This window comes from Erythrolamprus reginae, chromosome 5, assembly GCF_031021105.1.
Source record: "Erythrolamprus reginae isolate rEryReg1 chromosome 5, rEryReg1.hap1, whole genome shotgun sequence".
In the NCBI taxonomy this organism is placed as follows: Eukaryota; Metazoa; Chordata; class Lepidosauria; order Squamata; family Dipsadidae; genus Erythrolamprus; species Erythrolamprus reginae.
The window spans coordinates 98,674,567-98,696,354 of NC_091954.1; the positions used below are offsets into that span (position 1 = coordinate 98,674,567).

General features: G+C 38.7%; 1 protein-coding gene across 5 annotated transcripts in view; it reads right to left on the bottom strand.

Annotated features, from left to right (window-relative positions):
• The window catches only part of WDR49 (WD repeat domain 49), a 147,259-nt gene that overhangs the window by 111,645 nt on the left and 13,826 nt on the right, over positions 1-21,788 (bottom strand). For all 5 annotated transcript variants that reach the window (XR_011559239.1, XR_011559240.1, XR_011559238.1 and 2 more), the window contains exons 3-5: positions 4,725-5,168; positions 3,411-3,587; positions 1,345-1,519 (exon numbers count right to left, since the gene is read on the bottom strand). Coding sequence is in view for 1 of the 5 variants with exons in the window: in XM_070753568.1 (XP_070609669.1) it covers positions 1,345-1,519; positions 3,411-3,587; positions 4,725-5,168 (796 nt within the window). In the remaining 4 variants the exon portion in view is untranslated. The remainder of the gene's footprint in view (positions 1-1,344; positions 1,520-3,410; positions 3,588-4,724; positions 5,169-21,788) is intronic.

Consider the following 21,788-nt stretch of genomic DNA (forward strand, 5'->3'; position numbering starts at 1 on the left):
TCACCTTAAGAACCTTGTCCCGGAACCAATTAAGTTTGTAAAACAAGGTATCACTGTATATTATATTATATATATTACATTGTTTTTCCTTGTTAGTCTTTTCTTCCACATCCATCTATCTATTTACTCTTAGTCTTTCTTTTTTTTTAATGCATTTGTACCAGATTGACAGTCAGGCCTAGTTACTGCTCAATTAGAAGATACTGGAACATCCCAAGGCTGTAAGCTAGGTTTTAAAATTTTATTCACTAAGATTTTAAAATCTGCCCTCCTGTTCTTCTACAAAAATCTGAAGACCTGGCTCTTCTGGTTATGAGGAATTAGGGGGAAATTCCAAACTGGAGGCAGCTGCTAGATTGTTTGTTTTTTTTGTTTGATTGATTGATTGATTGATTGATTGATTGATCGGTTGGTTGGTTGGTTGATTGATCAGTTGGTTGGTTGATTGACTGATTGACTGATTGATTTACATGCCACCACTCTCCAAGGATTCGGAGCGGCTTACAACATATAAAAGAAACAATATACAGTATAAATATCCCAAATCCAATTAATTTAACTAATTACTCTAAAATCCTAGAAACATTAAAAATCACTCATCCCCATTCAAACAACAGACATACATTACATTCGTCGGCCAGGGGGCTAGAGTCTAGGGGCTCCAAGCCTGGCGACATAGATGAGTCTTCAGACTCTTATGGAAGACAGCGAATGCTGGCTGGGGAATTCTGGGAGTTGAAGTCCAGATATCTTCAAGTTGCCAAGGTTGGGAAACACTGGTCTAGTTGACTGGACCTGGAGAAGGCCGACTCTCTGGGACCTAACTGGTCTCTGGGATACATATGGCAGAAGGTGGAACCGCAAGTACGATTCCATCTACCCTCTCCCTTATCCTCTGCTCTCCATCCATCCAACTTTTTGGTTAGCATATTGATATATTTATTCTCACTGCGTTCCTTTGTCATTGTTTATTTATTCTTTTATAATTTTACTTCTGTTCTGTTTATACACCTTTCATTTCCTCCTTTTTTATTATTATATGCCACCTAGAGTAGCCCTATGACAAGGCAGGTGACAAACAAGTTTAACAAATAAATAAAACAAAATATCTGTGAAAGCAATGACAAACCACTTCTGCACCGTAACCCAGGAAACGGCATTGATGGATATGTTGCCCTTGACTTGAGGACATGGCTTATAGTTAATAGGGTTTAGGAGATATACATTTACCATTTAAAAGCAGGATTTCATCATTGCAATATTCTTTCTAGCATCACAATATATTCCAAAGCTAATACACAAGATTAAAAGAAGAAATTGTTTTATTACTCTTCAAATATGTACCTTGCTTAATCCATTCTTTATTATGGATTTTGTGTCTTAAGGTATGGCAGCATTTGTGATATCCAGAAACCAACTCCTGCCAATTAATTGTCACTGTCACATTTTCATTTTCAAGAGAACTGGGAGGTCGCTCAAACAATGAAATTAGGGCTGCATTGAAGACAATTACTTGGACCTATACAAGAAAAATCCATTCAATTTTTTAACCATTTCTAAACATTTCAAGACAACACATTACCAATGTCACACAATTCCCTTTCTTCTGTTATCAATTCATAATTTGTCAGCATTTAAATTTCATGGCTACAGCTATGACTATTTTATTGTTATAGTAATTGTTATTATTGAGAGTTCAGAAAAATATTTAGGAAAGGACAATGGTTATCTACTTTAACAAAAGCCTGAATATAGAAGGTTTAATCAATTTAATCAAAGAATACAAGCAAATACTTGGGAAACTCAAATTAATTTTGCGTGGCTTAAGAGGTTAAATGATCAACAATTGAGTTCAGTGGGCATTTGGTTTGGAAGGGAAGAAATCCTAAATAATAAAATTGTGAAGGAACTATTTCAAAATATGTAAAGAGTGCACAAGAGGTGCCATCCAACCTCTGCTTAAAAATCTCTAAGGAAAGAAAGTATACTATAGCTCAGTGTTTCCCAACCTTGGCAACTTGAAGATATCTGGACTTCAACTCCCAAAATTCCCCAGCCAGCATTTGCTGGCTGGGGAATTCTGGGAGTTGAAGTCCAAATATCTTCAAGTTGCCAAGGTTGGGAAACACTGCTATAGCTCACTGAAAGATCAAATGGGTCGCATGCAAATATATTCAGTTCAGTTTCTATTTTTTCCATGTAGGACGAGATGGCGTATACATCTGGAGAAATCTAAATAAAATTAGGGAGCCATTGTATATTAATATGATTATTTCTTCACATTCCTACATTATGTACTTGACAAAACAAATAAATAAATAAAATAAAACATATTTGATCTCCTGTCAGGGATGCCTGTGGCTCAAGTGCTTTGCCAGTAAAAACAGGCTCTCAAGCTCCATTTGCAGCTGGGACAACCTCCTGCAGCTCTCTGCACATGAAATGAGAGTCCGTCCGTTCCCGCCCAAGGTCCGTTTTTGCTTGCAGAGGGCTGCAGGAGGACATCATGGCTGAAAATGGAGCTTGGGAGGGCTGCGTGCAGACTTTCCAAGCTCCATTTTCACTAGCAGAAACACTGCGGGCCAAATCTAACACATTCACTGTTTCCAGAGCAGCCCCGAGGGCCAGATTTAAGCACTTCGTGAGTCGGATTCAGCCCGTGGGCCTTGAGTTTGACACTCCTGTTTCAAACAATCTTGTTTCCAGCTTCTCATTTATTTATTTATTTAGTTGGTTAGTTAGTTAGTTAGTTAGTTAGTTAGTTAGTTAGTTAGTTAGTTAGTTAGTTAGTCCAATACATAACACACATTGAAGAGAATAGATATGTAGTAATATAAATAAAGAAAAGAATAGAAGAAAAGATATAAAAGTATAGGTGAACATATTTGAAAGGAAGAAAAGATAAATGAGATAAGGAGAGACAATTGGACAGGGGACGGAAGGCACACTGGTGCACTTATGCAACTCTTGAAGGGAACTGTCTCTAATCAGTACAATGAAACTGTTAGCACTGAATGTGTAGCACTGCAAGCTTACATTGCTACATCATCCCCAAACCCCAAACACTTTACCCTTACATTATCCATGGTTGACCTCTCCAGATTCCTAAGAGGTCAGTAAAGGGTGTGCATAAGTTCACTAGAGTGCATTCTGTCCCCTGTACTACTGCTCTCCTATATCTCCTATACCTTTCTTCTATTCCTATATATCTTCTACTATTCTTTCATTGATATATTTTATTCCTATATCTTCTCTTCTATTCTTTCTTAGATATATTTTACTATGAGTATATCCTCCATAACCTCCATTATGTATTTTACTATGTGTATACCCACTAAAACCCTCATTGTGTATTGGACAAAATCATTCAATCAATCAATCAATCATTCTAGATGTTGCGCCATACTTGCCTGTCCACAGACATCTCCCAGGGTCAGAATAGCTTCATTTCCATCATGCGGGTTATACCAGTAGTGCATGCATGTCACCGTTCCTTCAAAGCCTTGAAGCCTGTATTGACACGAGAACCCTTTTTTGAAATTTAACTCCACAAAATGTATCTCTTTGTTTGTAAATGCAACAGCGACCTAAAGGGAGAGAAGGAGTGGGGACAGAAAAAGGGGGGGGGGAGAGAATATTTCTTGAGAACCACCATTCTTGGGATCAAAGTCAGTTATTTTTATTTTTTTATTAATCAATGAGTCTGTCATCTGCAGCTCTATAACTGTCTGGTTTGGTGCTGCAACCCAACAGGACCGATACAGACTTCAGAGGATAATCAGACAGAAGAAGAGTTTTTTTCCCGAACACCATCACTCTGCTAAACAAATAATTTCCTCAACACTGTCCAACATTTTACTAAGTCTGTGCTTCTATTTCTACTAGTTTTTTCCTCATCATTCCTATCACCCATTTCCTCCCACTCAGGACTGTATGACTGTAACTTGTTGCTTGTATTCTAAGATTTTTATTAATATTGATTTATTATTTATTTATTTATTATTTAGATTTGTATGCCGCCCCTCTCCGCAGACTCGGGGCGGCTCACAGCAAGATACAGCAAATCATGACAAATCCAAATAAATTTAAAATATTTAAAAAGGTTTAAAAAGAACCCCATTTACTAACAAGCACACACACAAACATACCATGCATAAATTGTACATGCCCGTGGGAGGTGTTTCAGTTCCCCCATGCCTGACGGCAAAGGTGGATTTTAAGGAGTTTACGGAAGGCAGGGAGAGTAGGGGCAGTTATAATCTCTGGGGGGAGTTGGTTCCAGAGAGTCGGGGCCGCCACAGAGAAGGCTCTTCCCCTGGGGCCCGTCAACCGACATTGTTTAGTTGACGGGACCCGGAGAAGGCCCACTCTGTGGGACCTAATCGGTCGCTGGGATTCGCGCGGCAGAAGGCGGTCTCGGAGATTGTTTCTTCATTGCTTATTTGACCCCTATGACAATCATTTCACTATGTGTATACCCACTAAAACCCTCATTATGTATTGGACAAAATCAATCAATCAATCCATCAATCAATCAATCAGATTTGTCAAGACACCACGTTTCTTGACAAATCTGTATTTTCTTTTATGTACACTGAGAGCATATGCACCAAGACAAATTCCTTGTGTGTCCAATCACACTTGGCCAATACAGAATTCTACTCTATTCTATTCACCACCTGCTCAAAAAATTGTGCTTCCTTTCAATCAGTTCGTCAACCTACCTTGTTAACATTTGGTAGCGCAACCAGAGAAGTCACCCAGAGGTCCTTGGGTTTCACAGCTTCTGAGGTGATTTGCATCATCTTCTGTAACTTTAAATTTTCTCCCCAGATGCCAAGCAATCCATTTCTGCTCACGGTCAAGTATTTTCCGGGGTGTTTAGAACATATCACATTCTGAATAACATCTTTATGTATCGTTGGGAGAAAACGGAGATCTTTCCATTGGGGAACGATTGACATCTTGGTTCGTTCATCTCTTTCATAAAGCTCAAGAAGCACAAAGGAAGTCAATTTATCCCAATCAATAAGGCCAGCTCGGATCAAATCTATCTTATCAAAAAGCTCACCATATTCCTCCTTAGTGCCCTGCTTAATCGTTGCAGCCATTGTATTGACAAATGATTCTCGAGTCATCAGACCTCTGTTTCCACTGGATTCTGAGGACTTGCAAGAAGAACAAAGTAAAAAATAGAGTTTAATGTTGTGTTATTGCAAAGAATTCAAGGATAGATGAAGATCATTGAAGGGTGAAAAAAGTCAAAGGCCTTACTTTATTAGTGGAGCAAGCCAAGAAGCCCAAAGAACCAAAAGAAGCAATTTATCCTAACTTATCCTAACTAAACCTAACTACAGTAATATGGTAGCCTCCCAGATCTACAACAGCAGAGCCTTAATACTTGGTACAACAATGCCAGTTGCACCCAGTTGTATTGCCTAGTCACTTACAGTGTGAGAAGTCCTTCTCTGTCAAGTGCGAAAGATCAGGTCCATGAGTGAAGATCCAATTAAACTAATTTATTGCTAATCATGACCATGCAAAAAAACCTTCTCAACCAATGGTCAACACTTGGTTAGAGTTAGATAAGGGCAGTGATGGGCTCCTATGGGTACGGTCAAGTACACAGTACTGGTAGAAAAATTTTGGTCAGGTACATAATACCGGTAGCAAAATTTTGAATGTTTTTCTTTTTTTCCTTCACAGTAAATGAGGTTGAATGTGTATAATTTTAGAAGAGCTGTGTGTGTTCGTGTGTGTGTGTACATACCCATAGAGTTTATATAGTAGATAATGTACATTTTTGTGTGTCTGTGTGTAATATGTATGCACACATATGGCATATATACATAGAATTAAAGATGTTCAGTAATAGTAAATAGAGAGGAAAATTGTATCTCTTTGAGGCTAGGAGAGGCCAGGCACCCTAACCCTTGATGTGAGTGACGTCAAGTTCGCCAACTTTAAACCAATCACATGACCTTTAAGCCACCCCCAGTCACATGATCGTAAAGTCACTCCCGCCTGGTCAATGGCTGGCAGGCCACACCCACAAAATAAGGACACCCACAGTGTGGTAGTAAAAATTTATGTAGCCCTTCACTGGCTAAGGGCCAACAGCATTTAAGGGAGATTGGATCTAGTTCTCCTTTAGCTATGTAGAGATTCTAGACTAATCCCTCTTTTCACTCCACCCAAGGGCGGGCTGCTGCCTGGACCGGGGGGGGGGGACATAGTGGCGTAGAGAAAATGGAATTCCATTACAAAGCACCCAATTTGCACTTAAAGATGTTGAAAGAAAAACATATAAGACAGGCCCACAGTGTGGCAGTAAAATATTTGGTAGCCCTTCACTGACTCCACCCATAGTTCTGCCATTCCTTCTCCTACATTCTCCTAAAATTAAGGCTTTCTGGGTAGAAACAGTAGATTAGATAAGATTAGATTTATTGGATTTATATGACGCCCCTCTCCGCAGACTCGGGGAGGCTCACAACAATGGTGAAAAACAGTACATAGTAACAAATCTAATATTTAAAAATCTAGATTACAGTTTTAGATTAAAAAGTCCAAAAGAGAAACCCCAATATATTAAAAAAACAACACACAATCAAATCATACACAAAAACTACATGGGCAAGGGGGAGATGTTTCAATTCCCCCATGCTTGACAGCAGAGGTGGGTTTTAAGAAGTTTAAGAAGGGCAAGGAGGGTGGGGGCAATCCTAATCTCTGGGGGGAGCTGGTTCCAGAGGGTCGGAGCCACCACAGAGAAGGCTCTTCCCCTGAGTCCTGCCAGACGACATTGTTTAGTCGACGGGACCCGGAGAAGGCCAACTCTGTGGGATCTAACCGGTCGCTGGGATTCGTGCGGCAGAAGGCGGTCTCGCAGATATCTTTTATTTATTTTTATTTATTCTTTGTCCAATATACAATACATATGGAATGAATTAGACATTAAGTAGTATATATAGGGATAGTAAGTAAAAAAGAAGAGGAGTGGATGAGAGGGAGAGAATATACAGTATAGGATATATGAGAAAAGGAAAGGTAATTGGACAGGGGACGTTAGGCACATCAGTGCACTTATGTACGCCCCTTACTGGCATCTTAGGAACCTGGAGAGGTCAATTGTGGAGAGTCTAAGGGAGAAATGTTGGGGGTTGGGAGTAGACACTATAGAGTCCGGTAATGAGTTCCACGCGTCGATGACTTGATTGTTAAAGTCATATTTTTTACAGTCAAGTTTGGAGCGGTTAATATTAAGTTTGAATCTGTTGCATGCTCTGGTGTTGTTGCAGTTGAAGGTGAAGGTGAAGTAGTCATTGACCGGAAGGACATTGCAGCATATGATCTTGTGGGCAATACTTAAATCGTGTTTTAGGCGCCGCAATTCTAAGCTTTCAAGACCTAGGATAGTTAGTCTGTTTTCGTAAGGTATTCTGTTTCGAGTGGAGGAGTGAAGGGCTCTTCTGGTGAAATATCTTTGGACGTTTTCGATAGTGTTGATGTCTGAAATGTGGTGTGGGTTCCAGACAGATGAGCTGTATTCGAGGATGGGTCTGGCATAAGTTTTGTAGGCTCTAGTCAGTAGTGTGAGATTGCCAGAGCAGAAGCTACGTAGGATCAGGTTAACAACTCTGGAAGCCTTTTTGGCGATATAGTTGCAGTGGGCTTTAGCACTTAAGTCATTTGATATTAGTATTCCAAGGTCTTTTACTGAATGTGGGTTGGCTGTGAGGGTTTGTTTATTCAGTTCATATATCCGATGCCATGAAGGGCTTTATAGGTCATAACCAACACTTTGAATTGTGACCGGAAACTGATTGGCAGCCAATGCAGACTGGTGTGTGTGGCATGTGAAGGCTTGGCTTGTCCAGGGAAGAGAACCCAGGAGATGAAAACTACTGAAGACCAGGAAAGAGCAGGGCAAGGAAGGGGAAAAAGACAAAACAAGATCAGGAAAGTTGAGAAAAAAGAGTTTGTATGGAGAAAAGGGTATCTGTTCCAGAAGGAGAGAGAAGAAAAAGAAAAGACACAACTAGGGCACTTTGAGTCGAGTGGCCTTGCTAGATTCATCTTGAGAAAAATATCTATTAAACCCAATAATAAAACCAAATATCAGTGTTCTACTTAATGAAAAACTCTGCTGGCTTAATGGCCAAAACCAAATTACTTTGTTTTGCAAGAAGCTTTGTTCTGCAGCAAAGCTTTTGCTTATTAATACATTTATATTTAATAGCATGTACGTTTCAGTACATGCTGTACATTCTCTACATTTTTGTCCAATTTTTCAAATGTTGGAATTCATCTATGGTAGCCCCCCAGACTGATAAGCTTATCCTCATCAGTCATCCTCACGTCATCCTCATCAGCACTTGTAACAACTTAAATTAGACAATTTGGACTAAATCAACCAGTCTGGCAGGCTAAGTTAGGTCTGACCTTCCCCATCTCATTTAAACGGAGGCTGCATTTGCACAGGAGGGCTGAATAGGAGACGAGGGCAAAATCTAAATTTGGCCTTTCAGATCTAACTTCTACATGATATTTTACACCGTTCCATTAGAAGGTTGTGCCAACTGAACTAGCAAGTAAAAAAAAAAGACTACTTTTTGAGAAGAAGTGTGTCCTGCAAGTAAATTAGGAAAATCCCATGTTTATTTGGGAAAGGTGGTAGTGGTGGTAAAGTTTATTGCAATTAGAACTAGAGTTTTGCTTAACAAAAGTCGGGTAAGACATGTTCCAAACAGAAACACTTGAAGATTAGAAGGATACACACATGTATCCTATTATTGTAAGCAGCTCCGAGTCTTTGGAGAGGGACGGCATATAAATCCAGTAAATAAACAAATAAATGTATGCACACACACACACACACACACAAACAAACAACCCCCCTCTCTATCTCTATCTATCTACCTACCTACCTACCTACCTTTCTATCTATCTATCTATCTATCTATCTATCTATCTATCTATCTATTGTCTTGTCTTTCTAATTATCTAGAGCACGGGTGTCAAACTTGCCAAGTCACGTTGGCATCGTGTGACCTACCACAACATGTTTTCCCCTTTGTAGAGCTGGGTAGGGTGTGGCCTGCATATGGTGCATTCAGCCCCCAGGGCCGCCAGTTTGATACCTCTGATCTAGAGCCATGGTGACACAGTGGTTACAATGCAGTACTGCAGCTTACTTCTGCTGACTGCTGGCTTCCTGCAATTTGGCAGATTGAATCTCACTAGGCTCAAGGTAGACTCAGCCTTCAATCCTTCTGAGGTTGCTAAAATGAGGACCCAGATTGTTGGGGGCAATATGCTGACTCTGTAAGCTGCTTAGATAGGGCAGTAAAGTAAGTGTTATCGCTATCTATCTATCTATCTATCTATCTATCTATCTATCTATCTATCATCTATCTATCATCTCTCTCTCTATTTCTCTCTCTCTATATATATATATATATATCATCTATCTATCATCTCTCTCTCTATTTCTCTCTATATCTATCATCTCTCTCATCTATTTCTGAAAGTCTCTATCTATCTATCTATCTATCTATCATTATCTATCATCTCTCTATTTCTCTCTATATATATATCTATCATCTCTCTCTCTATTTCTCTCTATATCTATCATCTCTCTCATCTATTTCTGAAAGTCTCTATCTATCTATCTATCTATCTATCATCTATCTATCATCTCTCTCTCTATTTCTCTCTATATCTATCATCTCTCTCATCTATTTCTGAAAGTCTCTATCTATCTATCATCTATCTATCATCTCTCTATTTCTCTCTCTCTATATATATATCATCTCTCTCTCTATTTCTCTCTATATCTATCATCTCTCTCATCTATTTCTGAAAGTCTCTATCTATCTATCTATCTATCTATCTATCTATCATCTATCTATCATCTCTCTCTCTATTTCTATCTATCTATCTATCTATCTATCATTATCATTATCTATTTATCTTCAGGACATGAAGATATGAGGTGGACATGAGGTGACCAATTCGGAGTATTCGGACAGGTTATAGAAAGCCACTGTTGTGCTGTTGATACACATATATTCTCTCTGCTCCAGGTTCTTAGAATGCTAAGCTGGAGGGAAGAGTGTCAATCCATGCAGAAGTTGGTGATAAATGAATGGCTTGCCACATTATCTATAGAAGGCCGGATGTTTATGGGAACTTAGGAGGGGTGATTTTCATGAGAGAACAGTTGCAGCCACAAAGTTTGCTTTCGAGTAGTTCAAGGCTATCCTATGCCCATCCAACTGGGCGGAAGCAGAAGGAGAACTTGCCACGCTGGCACAATCTGAGTGGGCAACATGACAAGTTTGTGGGTGGGGGACAAGGGATGTGAATCTTCAACTGGGTGGGAAACTCAGATTCTGGTTTCTCAGTGTAGGTGCCAGGATGGCTCCCTCAATAAATTGGGACTTGGACTCTGATTTAGGTTGGATGCTCCCTGGAACCTTGACAAGGAGGGCATTGAAAACCTAACAGGAAGATGAGACAAGAGTTGCCATGGAATAACAGAAATTATCAAGGAGAGGAGAAGCCTATTAGGTACTTCCAGGTGGCTGGACTGATTAATAGCAGCTTGTCCTTTTTTTCCTGTTGCTTCTTGCTTGGGGAGAAATATTAATCAACTGTAAGAGATTAAGGAGGGTAGATTAATGAAGAGTCGGGGTGGCGCAGCAGGTAGAGTGCTGTACTGCAGGCCACTGAAGCTGACTGTAGATCTGTAGGTCAGCGGTTCAAATCTCATAATCGGCTCAAGGTTGACTCAGCCTTCCATCCTTCCGAGGTGGGTGGGTGGATGGATGGATGGATGGATGGATGGATGGATGGATGGATGGGTGGGTGGTAGATATATAGATAGATAGATAGATAGATAGATAGATAGATAGATAGATAGATAGATAGATAAAAAGAGTGTCATCTCCAGAAATAATAATAATAATTTAAAAAAACATAGTGATACTTCCAAACAAATATCTTTATTGTTCCACACCCTTAGACAGAATCTTGCCAAACTGAAGCAGAATGCTATCTATATGAAACATAAACTCTGTGAACTATCACCATCTTTCTCTCACAAGAATGATCTGAACTTATTTGACTCTTACTCTTCCGGAATGTACTCCCTCCCTCCTGGGAATCCAAATTACATTGCATCAAAATGAGCCATTTAGCCCTGTAAAATGGTATAAACCTTCCTCCATTTCAGCATCTCTGTGCTACCATTCTTCTTATCTGTCAGAATAATAGCCCAGGTGAAGGGGGGAAAAAACATTCCTTAAAGGCATCACTGGGGGGGGGAGAGAACAATTTTCTTTCTAAGAAGGAAGGAGCTTTCCTGAGATACATAAACTTAATGATAAGCTTTCTGGTTTCAGGGAGGCTATGAGTCAACTAAACGAGGCCTCCTTTTAGTCAGAATTCAAGTGATTTGGCACCTATTACAGCAGAGGTGTCCAACTAGATTCCATTGAGGGTTGCATCAGTATTATATTTAACCTTGGGGGGGGGGGAGCTGGGCGTAGCCATGGTGGGCGTGGCCAGCTTGATGTCACTCATGTTGGGGGCACCTGCTGTGGCCTGAATGCTCTGACAACCAAAAAAAAAATTAGAGAGACAATGGTCAAATGGGCTCAGAACTTCGGTTATAAGATAAATTTAGATGAATGGGAACAACTATGGGCAAGAAACCAAAAATTAACAGTAGCTACAATGTACAAATAGAACTGGTACAAAATGTTCTATAGGTAGCATAGAACACCAATACAATTAGCTACAATATACTGCTAAAAAAAAATAAAGGGAACACTCAAAGAACATATCCTAGATCTGAATGAATGAAATATTCTCATTGAATAGTTTGTTCTGTACAAAGTTGAATGTGCACAGCAGCATGTGAAATTGATCGTCAATCAATGTTGCTTCCTAAGTGGATAGTTTGATTTCACAGAAGTTTGATTTACTTGGAGTTATATTGTGTTGTTTAAGTGTTCCCTTTATTTTTTTGAGCAGTATAGATTAAAAAAACATTCACCTAAATGTTGGAAATGTAAGAAAGAGAATGGTTCTTATTACCATAAGTAGTGGCTTTGCAACAAGACAAAATTATTTTGGAACAGAGTTCAAAAATGGTTAGAGGATATACTGGGGGGGGGAAATTGAAGGAAAACTAGAAGTATTTCTACTGAGAATAACCCATGAAAGATGTCAAATTTACTTAATTCTGCACATAACAACCGCGGAGAGATTAATCTTTGCACAACAATGGAAAAGTGAAAACATACCAACTGAAGATGAATTATTAGAAAAAAATTATGATCTGTGCAGAAATGGACAAATTAACAGTGGAAATAAAAGATAAAGATGAGTCAGAATAGAATAGAATAGAATAGAATAGAATAGAATTTTATTGGCCAAGTGGGATTGGACACACAAGGAATTTGTTTTGGTGCAGATGCTCTCAGCATACATAAAAAAAAAGATACATTTGTCAAGAATCTTGTGGTACAACACTTAATGATTGTCATAGGGGTCAAATAAACAATGAAGAAACAATCAATATTAATAAAAATCTTAGGATACAAGCAACAAGTTACAGTCATACAGTCCTAAGTGGGAGGAATACTATCAAAGCTGGAATAAATTTTATCTTTGGTTAGAAAGTTGGCAAAAACGAAAATGAAAATAAAGACAACCAATTAAATAGTCAACTAACTTAAATAACAAGGAAAGAAAAGAAAAGATGCTTGATTGAATATAGGAATAAAAGAGATACCGATGTAAGATCTGTGCAATATAAAAAGTATATAGTATTGGAAATATTAAATGATGGTAATATAGAAAACTCATTAGAGAAAATAAGAAATAGGACTGCCACACATCGTCCAATGTTTTTCTAATGTTTGTTTATGTATGCTTATAATAAAATATTTTCTGGGGGGGGAGAAAAAGGAGCTTGGGAGGAGAGCCCGTGGTCACTCCCAAGCTCCATTTTCACTGGCATAGGGTTGGAGGAAGCCATCACTGCCAAAAACCAACTTTGGCCCTCCTGAGCTGCATTTTTTGCTGGTAGAGACATCATGGGCTGGTTCTTTGCTGATTCCAGGGTAGTCCAATGGGCCAGATCTAGCCCACGGACCTTGAGTTTGACACCCCTGTATTATACTGTAGCTTCCATATACAGTACATCTCAAATGGATGCAACCATGTATACTCCTGAAGAAAAAAAATGTAGATTTGAGTGAAGTTTATGGAGGTGAAGAAACAAACCAAAAAAACAACTGTTACTGAGCTTAATTATTGATAAATGAATTGAGCGGTAGCCTTGGGGGTCTTTCTTGCACTGCATGGTCTTTAGAAACTGAAAAATGTGATGTTCTTCAAAAGTAATTTTAAAAATGGGATCATCCCTTCAATATATAACTAGCATGAAATTCCCAGCGATCACTAAGCACTGTGGTTTACATACATTCTCAAAAACCGAGAAAGTCAGATACTTGTTTTGTGGCAATTTTTTTCCCAATTTAGTATCCTATCCATATTGGACTTAGTAGGAATCAATGACTAAAATCATCTGGCTGGGAATTATCCTTGCTATAGAAGGCAATAAATAGCAGAGAGTATTGCATAGATGGAAAGAACTTGACATGAGAACTAAAGTTTATTAGTTCTCTTATTAGAGAACTGAGTTTATAAAAGCCACAACGGATCAGCTGTAAGAGGAAATTGCACCAGAGTCTCTCTGCTAAGAAAACATTGTGAAAAGTCTTTCTGCTTTTCAAGAATGCTTCATCTTAAAATCTACTTCTCAGTGACTTTTCAGTTCAGGTATATGTTTTAGATAAAATTGTTTAGCCATACCATAAAATAAGGGTTTTACACAGAGGAACACTATGATATCCATTAGATGGATGATGCTATCTTTCATATATTCGTCCATAGACACCCAATGAACACAAAAGAAAATATATGTTTTGAACTAGATGAAGAATTCTTTTTCATTATGGATAGAAAAATTAGTTCAAAGGTTTTTAAGAAGCAAGACTCTTAAAAGTCACTGCTGGAAGTTAAGGAAAAACACTCCTGAGCAAACTAAATAGGCAGAGCCTGCTGGTTTGGTTTATCTTCTGAACACTGTTACCAATATTTTAAAAAAACCCTTTTTGACTTAGAAGGGTACATTATGAAAGTTACTGGCTAAAATCTAGCCATAGACAATGAGTAATGATTATCTTTTAGCATATAATCTCTTTTCAATAAATTACTGACTTACATCCAAATCAATCTAGCATTTCAAACTGAAGTTAATGTACTATTTCACCATATATTGTGCAATGATGAACCTCAAAGAAAAAGAACATAATACATGGAATTTTAAGAGACATGCCAAGTGCTTCCAAGATATGATTGCCAATGCCATCCTAAGAATTTTATAAGTTTTTGACTGGTAGGGAAATCAAAGATTAAATGGTTGGGGAAACATAGAGACACACTTTTATTCATTTAAACCAATAAGAGTTTGGCTTCGGACAGAATCGGCACTGATGATTTGGTTCATTTTGAGAAACCTAAAAAGTTTTGTGGTATTGGTGGCTTAGGGGTGCTTGATAGGTATGGAGAATGAATTTTATGGGGAGGAAAATGAACTTAGTCCATCTCAGAATATTTATGTTTTAATATTAAGCCACTCAGAGTCTTTGGAGAGGGGCAGCATATAAATCCAATGAATGAATGAATGAATGAATGAATGAATGAATGAATGAATGAATAAACGAACGAACGAACGAATGAACGAACAAATAAGTTCATTCAACAAAAAGATGAATATTAAATTAAAATTAAGGGTATGAAAATAATTGATGTACTTTCTTTGCTTTGAAATAGAATAGAATAGAATTTTTATTGGCCAAGTGTGATTGGACACACAAGGAATTTGTCTTGGTGCATATGCTCTCAGTGTACATAAAAGAAAAATATACATTTGTCAAGAATCATGAGGTACAACACTTAATGATTGTCATAGGGGTCAAATAAGCAATGAAGAAACAATCAATATTAATAAAAATCTTAGGATACAAGCAACAAGTTACAGTCATATAGTCCTAAGTGGGAGGAAAAGGGTGATAGGAATGATGAGAAAAAACTAGTAGAAATAGAAGTGCAGACTTAGTAAAAAGTTTGACAGTGTTGATGGAATTATTTGTTTAGTAGAGTGATGGCGTTCGTGAAAAAAACTGTTTTTGTCTTGGTGTCTGTAGTGACGTTTTGAGGGTAGGAGTTGAAACAGTTTGTGTCCAGGATGCGAGGCATCAGTAAATATTTTCACCACCCTCTTTTTGACTCTTGCAATATACAAGTCCTCAATGGAAAGCAGGTTGGCAGCAATTGTTTTTTCTGCAGTTATGATGTGTATTGACAAGGAAAATATTTGAAAATGTTATCTTTGAGCAATAGCCAATAGAGACTCATGGATGTTCCTTCAGAAGTTCAACTAATTTAATTAGTTGCGGAGATTGCAGTAGGGATAGAAACTCCAAAGGTAAGCCAACACAGATTTTAAGTAGTACATTGGGTCTTGGTCGACGTTGCAGAATTTGGGTATGGCTAGTTAAAGAAAAGAAGGATTAGGGGTGTCCAAATAGGGGTGACGTTATAGGAGTACAGTATTCTAGTATTTGAGAGGCTGCCACAAATAAGAAGGACCAGAGGGTAGGACAAGAAACAATGGATGGAAACTAATCAAGAAGAGAAGCAAACTGGAATTAAGAAGAAATTCCTAACAGTGAGGCCAATTAACCAATGGAACAGTTTGCCTTCAGAAGTTGAGGGTGCTTCATCACAGGAGGTTTTTAAGAGGAGACTGGACAGCCACCTGTCTGAAATTTATTTATTTATTTATTTATTTATTTATTTATTTTATTTGCTTTGATTTGATTTGATTTGATTTGATTTGTATGCCGCCCCTCTCCGTAGACTCAGGGCGCCTCACAGCATACAATGAAACAATTCATCACAAATCTAATAAATTTAAAAAACTTTTAAAAACCCCATTATTAAAACAGACATACACACATACCATACATAAATTGTATAGGCCCGGGGTGTGTGCCTCAATTCCCCCATGCCTGATGGCAGAGTTGGGTTTTAAGGAGTTTACGAAAGGCAAGGAGAGTGGTGGCAGTTCTAATCTCCAGAGGGAGCTGGTTCCAGAGAGTCGGGGCCACCACAGAGAAGGCTCTTTCCCTGGGACCCGCCAGACGACATTGTTTAGTCGACGGGACCTGGAGAAGGTCCACTCTGTGGGACCTAATCGGTCGCTGGGATTTGTGCAGCAGAAGGCGGTCCCGGGGATAGGCTGGTCTGATGCCATGAAGGTATAAGATCTCCTGCTTTAGCAGGGAGTTAGATTAGAAGACCTCCAAGTCACTTTCAAGCTTTATTCTGACTTTTTCGAAGAGCAAAAACATTGAAGGGAAAGGTTTCCATCACTTTGTGTTCAGTATCTATGAAATACCAAGTTGTACTTGCTTGTGTTATTTAAAAGTTTTCATGGAATCAATCTACCGTCTTTAAGCTTTTTGCTGGATAGATACTTTACTGTAGAATCAGGCATTTTTAAAGGCATGTATCAGCAGTGGGTTGCTTCTGGTTCAGATTGGTTTATAAAACCAGTAGTGGAGGTGGCAGGAGGCTCCGCCCACCCATCTGGGATGCTTCTGCACATGTGCAGAAGCAGCATGAGCGCAAACCAGTGGCAATCTAATTTATAACCCACCACTGGTCTGTATGATCAGCTTAGGTATAACTGAAAGATTTAAGCCTGATTCAGACAATATATGGACTGTGCATTTTCCTGTTACAGTTTCTGATGCTATTTACTTAACTATATAGTAGTACTTGGTATCCTGGACTGTGTCAGGACATGGGAGAAAAGTGCTATCATTCCACAGTTCCTTTATCAAAGTAATGTTGTTGTTATTGTTGTTGTTATTATTATTATTATTATTATTATTATTATTATTATTATTATTATTATCATCATTTATTAGATTTGTATGCCGCCCCTCTCTGCAGACTCGGGGCGGCTCACAGCAACAATAGAAACAATATATTACAAATCCAATTATTAAAAAATCATTAAAAAACCCTTATTAAAAAACAAAACATACACACAAACATACCATGCATAACTTGTATAGGCCTGGGGGGAAAGGAATATCTCAATTCCCCCATGCCTGACGACAGAGGTGGGTTTTAAGGAGCTTGCGAAAGGCAAGGAGTGTGGGGGCAATTCTAATCTCTGGGTGGAGCTGGTTCCAGGGGGTCAGGGCCGTCACAGAGAAGGCTCTTCCCCTGGGTCCCGCCAAATGACATTGTTTAGTCGACGGGACCTGGAGAATGCCAACTCTGTGGGACCTAACCGGTTGCTGGGATTCGTGCGGCAGAAGACGGTCCCGGAGGTATTCTGGCCCGATGCCATGAAGGTATTTGGTTGTTTTAGGTATTTGATTGGTTTTTTAAAATTTATATGATGCCAGAAATCCCTCTCAATCTATACCATGGCATTTAAATATTAAATAATAAAGGGGATCACTGAAGAAAGAATGGCTGACTTTAGCAAGGTCTTTTCCAGAGACATCTTCTGTGCTGGCTAAATAATGAGATCCCCTCCTACTAATTTTATGAAGTTAAAGCTATTTCAGTGGTTTGGACTGAATTTCCCTCTCCTCACTGAATTTGTTTTATTAAGGTATACTGGCACACACAGCAGTAAATCAGACCAGCCAAAAGAACATTTGCAACGTGTCCTCCATCCTGCCTTTGCTGGCAGCTGCTGGAATTAGTAAGTAACCTACTTTTACAGCTACCTATGTCTCAACAGCGGGTGTTCTTCATTCTGCCAATAGGACAGTCCATTATACTCTGAAGTCATAGAATTTGACTGCCTGAGAGTTCATTCTCAAGAGAACAGCAGTAAAGCTCTTGATGGAATAAACAAATTTAGGTTTTGCAAGCAGGAGCTGAGATCAGAAATATTTTTTACCAGAAGAACATCTAGGAGAAATCTGGGAAAGCGACTATGTCTTTTTTGTTAAGAAAACTTCCATGTTTTTCCTGAAGCTAGTTACATCAAGAAGCAAAAGGAAAAAGAGAGAAAGATGCTACCAAAACATAACAAAAGGACCATTTTCATACTATTATTGTGCAGGGGATGCTTAGATATTTTTCTTGTCTTGTAATTGTTATGGAAACTAATGCACTCACAAGCCCAATTCTCATCATAAATAGTAGTGATGATGCATAAGAATGAGCTGTTTTCATAATCTGTAGCAAAGCTATGCATTTAATGGTTTCATGTTAGCAAATCCCTGCAGCCTGCTCATTTCAGCTCTTTCCACATTGAGAAGTTGACAGTCACAGAAATATTTGAAGTAGAGTCCTTGCAGGGGCTCTTTAACTGAGAATCCTGCAGGCAATCTGAAATGAAGAACCTTAGGAATGATTGGAAGATGGTTGGTTATCAAGAAAACATTAATTTGTTCTCTCTTCTTTAAAAAAAAAAATAACCGCTCACCTCCAGGGCCTCTCTTTGCATGCTGAAAGAAACAACGCCACTTGAAAAATGAGACTGGCAGAAATGGGCTGCTCACCTTCTCAGCCGAATAATCAAATCATCACAGATAATCCCCACTCGGTTAAAGACCTTGGTATACTAATAACAAAAGATTTAAGTGCCAAAGCCCACTGCAACAATATAGCCAAGAAGGCTTCAAGAGTTGTAAACCTAATCCTACGTAGCTTCTGCTCTGGCAATCTCACACTACTTACCAGAGCTTACAAAACATTTGCCAGACCCATCCTCGAATACAGCTCATCTGTTTGGCACCCATATCGCATCTCAGACATTAACACCCTTGAAAATGTCCAAAGATACTTCACCAGAAGAGCCCTTCACTCCTCCACTCGAAATAGAATACCCTACGAGACTAGACTTTCAATCCTGGGCATAGAAAGTCTAGAACTAAGACGCCTTAAACAAGATCTAAGTATTGCCCATAAGATCATATGCTGCAATATCCTGCCTGTCGGCGACTACTTCAGCTTCAACCACAACAACACAAGAGCACACAACAGATTTAAACTTAATATTAACCGCTCCAAACTTGACTGTAAAAAATATGACTTCAGTAACCGAGTTGTCGAAGCGTGGAACTCATTACCGGACTCCATAGTGTCATCCCCAAACCCCCAACACTTTACCCTTAGATTATCTACGGTTGACCTATGCAGATTCCTAAGAGGTCAGTAAGGGGTGAGTACAAGTGCACTAGACTGCCTTCCATCCCCTGTCCTATTGCTCTCCGATATCTCCTATTACCTTTCTTCTATTCCTATATCTCTTCTATTCTTTCATTGATATGTTCTATTACTATACCTTCTTTTCTATTATTTCTTAGATATATTTTACTATGAGTATCTCCTCTATAACCTTCATCATGTATTTTACTATGTGTATATAGCTATATACCCACTAAAACCCTCATTGTGTATTGGACAAAATAAATAAATACATAAAATAAAAGGAAATCATACTCTGCCCCCTAAGAAGCCAGCCACGTTCCTACAGTTTTCTGCCAAACAATTCTACAATATATATATGAGAGCTGCCAACTCCTATTAGCTGAGCAGCTGACACAGGGGAAAGGGCAGGATCTGAAAGAGAAAGCTATTGTAACCGCAATAACCTCAATTAGACCCAATTTAAACCAGAAGTCTAACAATCTGCAGTAATTAGAGATCAAGGCTCTGCTGGCCCTGGCCCTTCCATCTCTCTTTCCAAGGGGTGGTTGAATATGAGAGGCTTTGCAATCATACTCTGTCTGCTCGGTGGATGCAGACAAGGCCAGATCACAAACTAGACACTTTCCTTTTCATGCACAATCACTGAACTCTTGAACTAATTAATAACAATGGAAGGAAAGCAACAGAAATCTATAATATAAAGAGGCACCTGCTCTTGACTTGCTGAATAGAACAAGAGATAGGGCTGGTATTCCATGGAAACTACTAAACACCTGTGGAATTAAAGCCAGTTCATGAAAGAGACTTAGCTTGGTCTTGGATTCCACTAATCTCTCTATTTTATCCAACTCTTGTGAATGGGATTAACAGATGGAATCTTTCTGGCTATAAGTGGTCGGCCTTCTGGCTGTTTGTGCCTAGCATGGCCCTGCTGAATTTGAGCATCTTTAGCAGTGCTGGGATTCAATTTTTTTTACTACTGGTTCTGTGAGTGTGGCTTGATGGTGTAGTAGGGGAAGGATACTGTAAAATCTGTATTCCCTCCCCACTCCAGGGGAAGGTTACTGCAAAATCCCCATTTCTTTCCAATCAGCTGGGACTCGGAGGCAGAGAATAGATGGGGGCATAACCAGACAGAGGTAGCATTTACCAGTTCTCCAAACTACTCAAAGGTTCCACCACCACTCTCCAGAATTGGTCAGAACCTGCTGAAACCTACCTCTGATCTTTAGGAACTTCCTATAACTACATGAAATGAGCAGGACCTGAAAATGGAGTAGAGGGAGCAAAATCTTTCTTTCTTTCTTTCTTTCTTTCTTTCTTTCCTTCCTTCCTTCTTTCCTTATGTCTTTCTTTCTTCCTTTCTTCCTATCTATCTATCTATCTATCTATCTATCTATCTATCTATCCATCCATCTATCAATCTATTGGATTTATATGTCCCCCTCTCCAAGGACTCTTAGCCCTGAATATAAATATACAAATAGAAATTATCCTCCTTTTCCCTTCCTGGAAAATTAAAACAAGAAAAAATGGCACAAACTCAAATTATATTTTAAAAGGCAGGACTAGAGGAATCACAAATTGGAATTAAGATTGCAGGGAGAAATATCAACAACCTCAGATATGCAGATGTTACCACTCTAATGGCAGAAAATGAAGAGGAACTAAAGAGTATTTTGATGGAAGTGAAGAAGGAGAGTGCAAAAGTTGGCTTGAAAGTCAACATTAAGAAAACTAAGATCACGTCATCTGGCCCTTCAAATGCATGGCAAGTAGATGGTGGGGGGGGAATGGTCTTTATTGCTGGTCTTTATAATTGCACTGCAAGCAGATAATCAGAACCCCAGGTTATTTCATTTCAGCATTGGAGAAGCAAAAACCTTCCTTGTCGTCCAAGAGTTGTGGCAGACTTGCTTTTGCTTGAAAATTTGGGAGTGGTTTTACTAAATGTAGATTTGACCTTCTGAGACAGTGGGCTGCTTGAAGGAAAATATTGAGCCAGCTCACATCATTGAAAATACCAATGCTTACTCCACACCTGATATGAAAGTGAGCCTGTTGGGACCACCCACTACCCCAGAACAGCAATTGGAAATAGTGGCAGATTTTATTTTCCTGTGTTCCAAGATCACTGCAGATGGGGACTACAGCCAAGATATTAAAAGGTGCTTGCTTCCTGGGGAGGAAAGACATGGCAAATATATACAGCATTCTAAAAAATTATTTATATATTTATTTATAAAACTGGGTCATTTATTTATTTATTAGATTTGTATCTAATAAATCAAATCAAATCAAATAAACAAACAAACAAACAAACAAACAAATAAATAAATAAATAGATGAATGAATAAATAAATAGATGAATGAATGAATAAATAGATGAATGAATGAATAAATGAATGAGTGAGTGAGTGAGTGAGTGAGTGAGTGAGTGAGTGAGTGAGTAAATA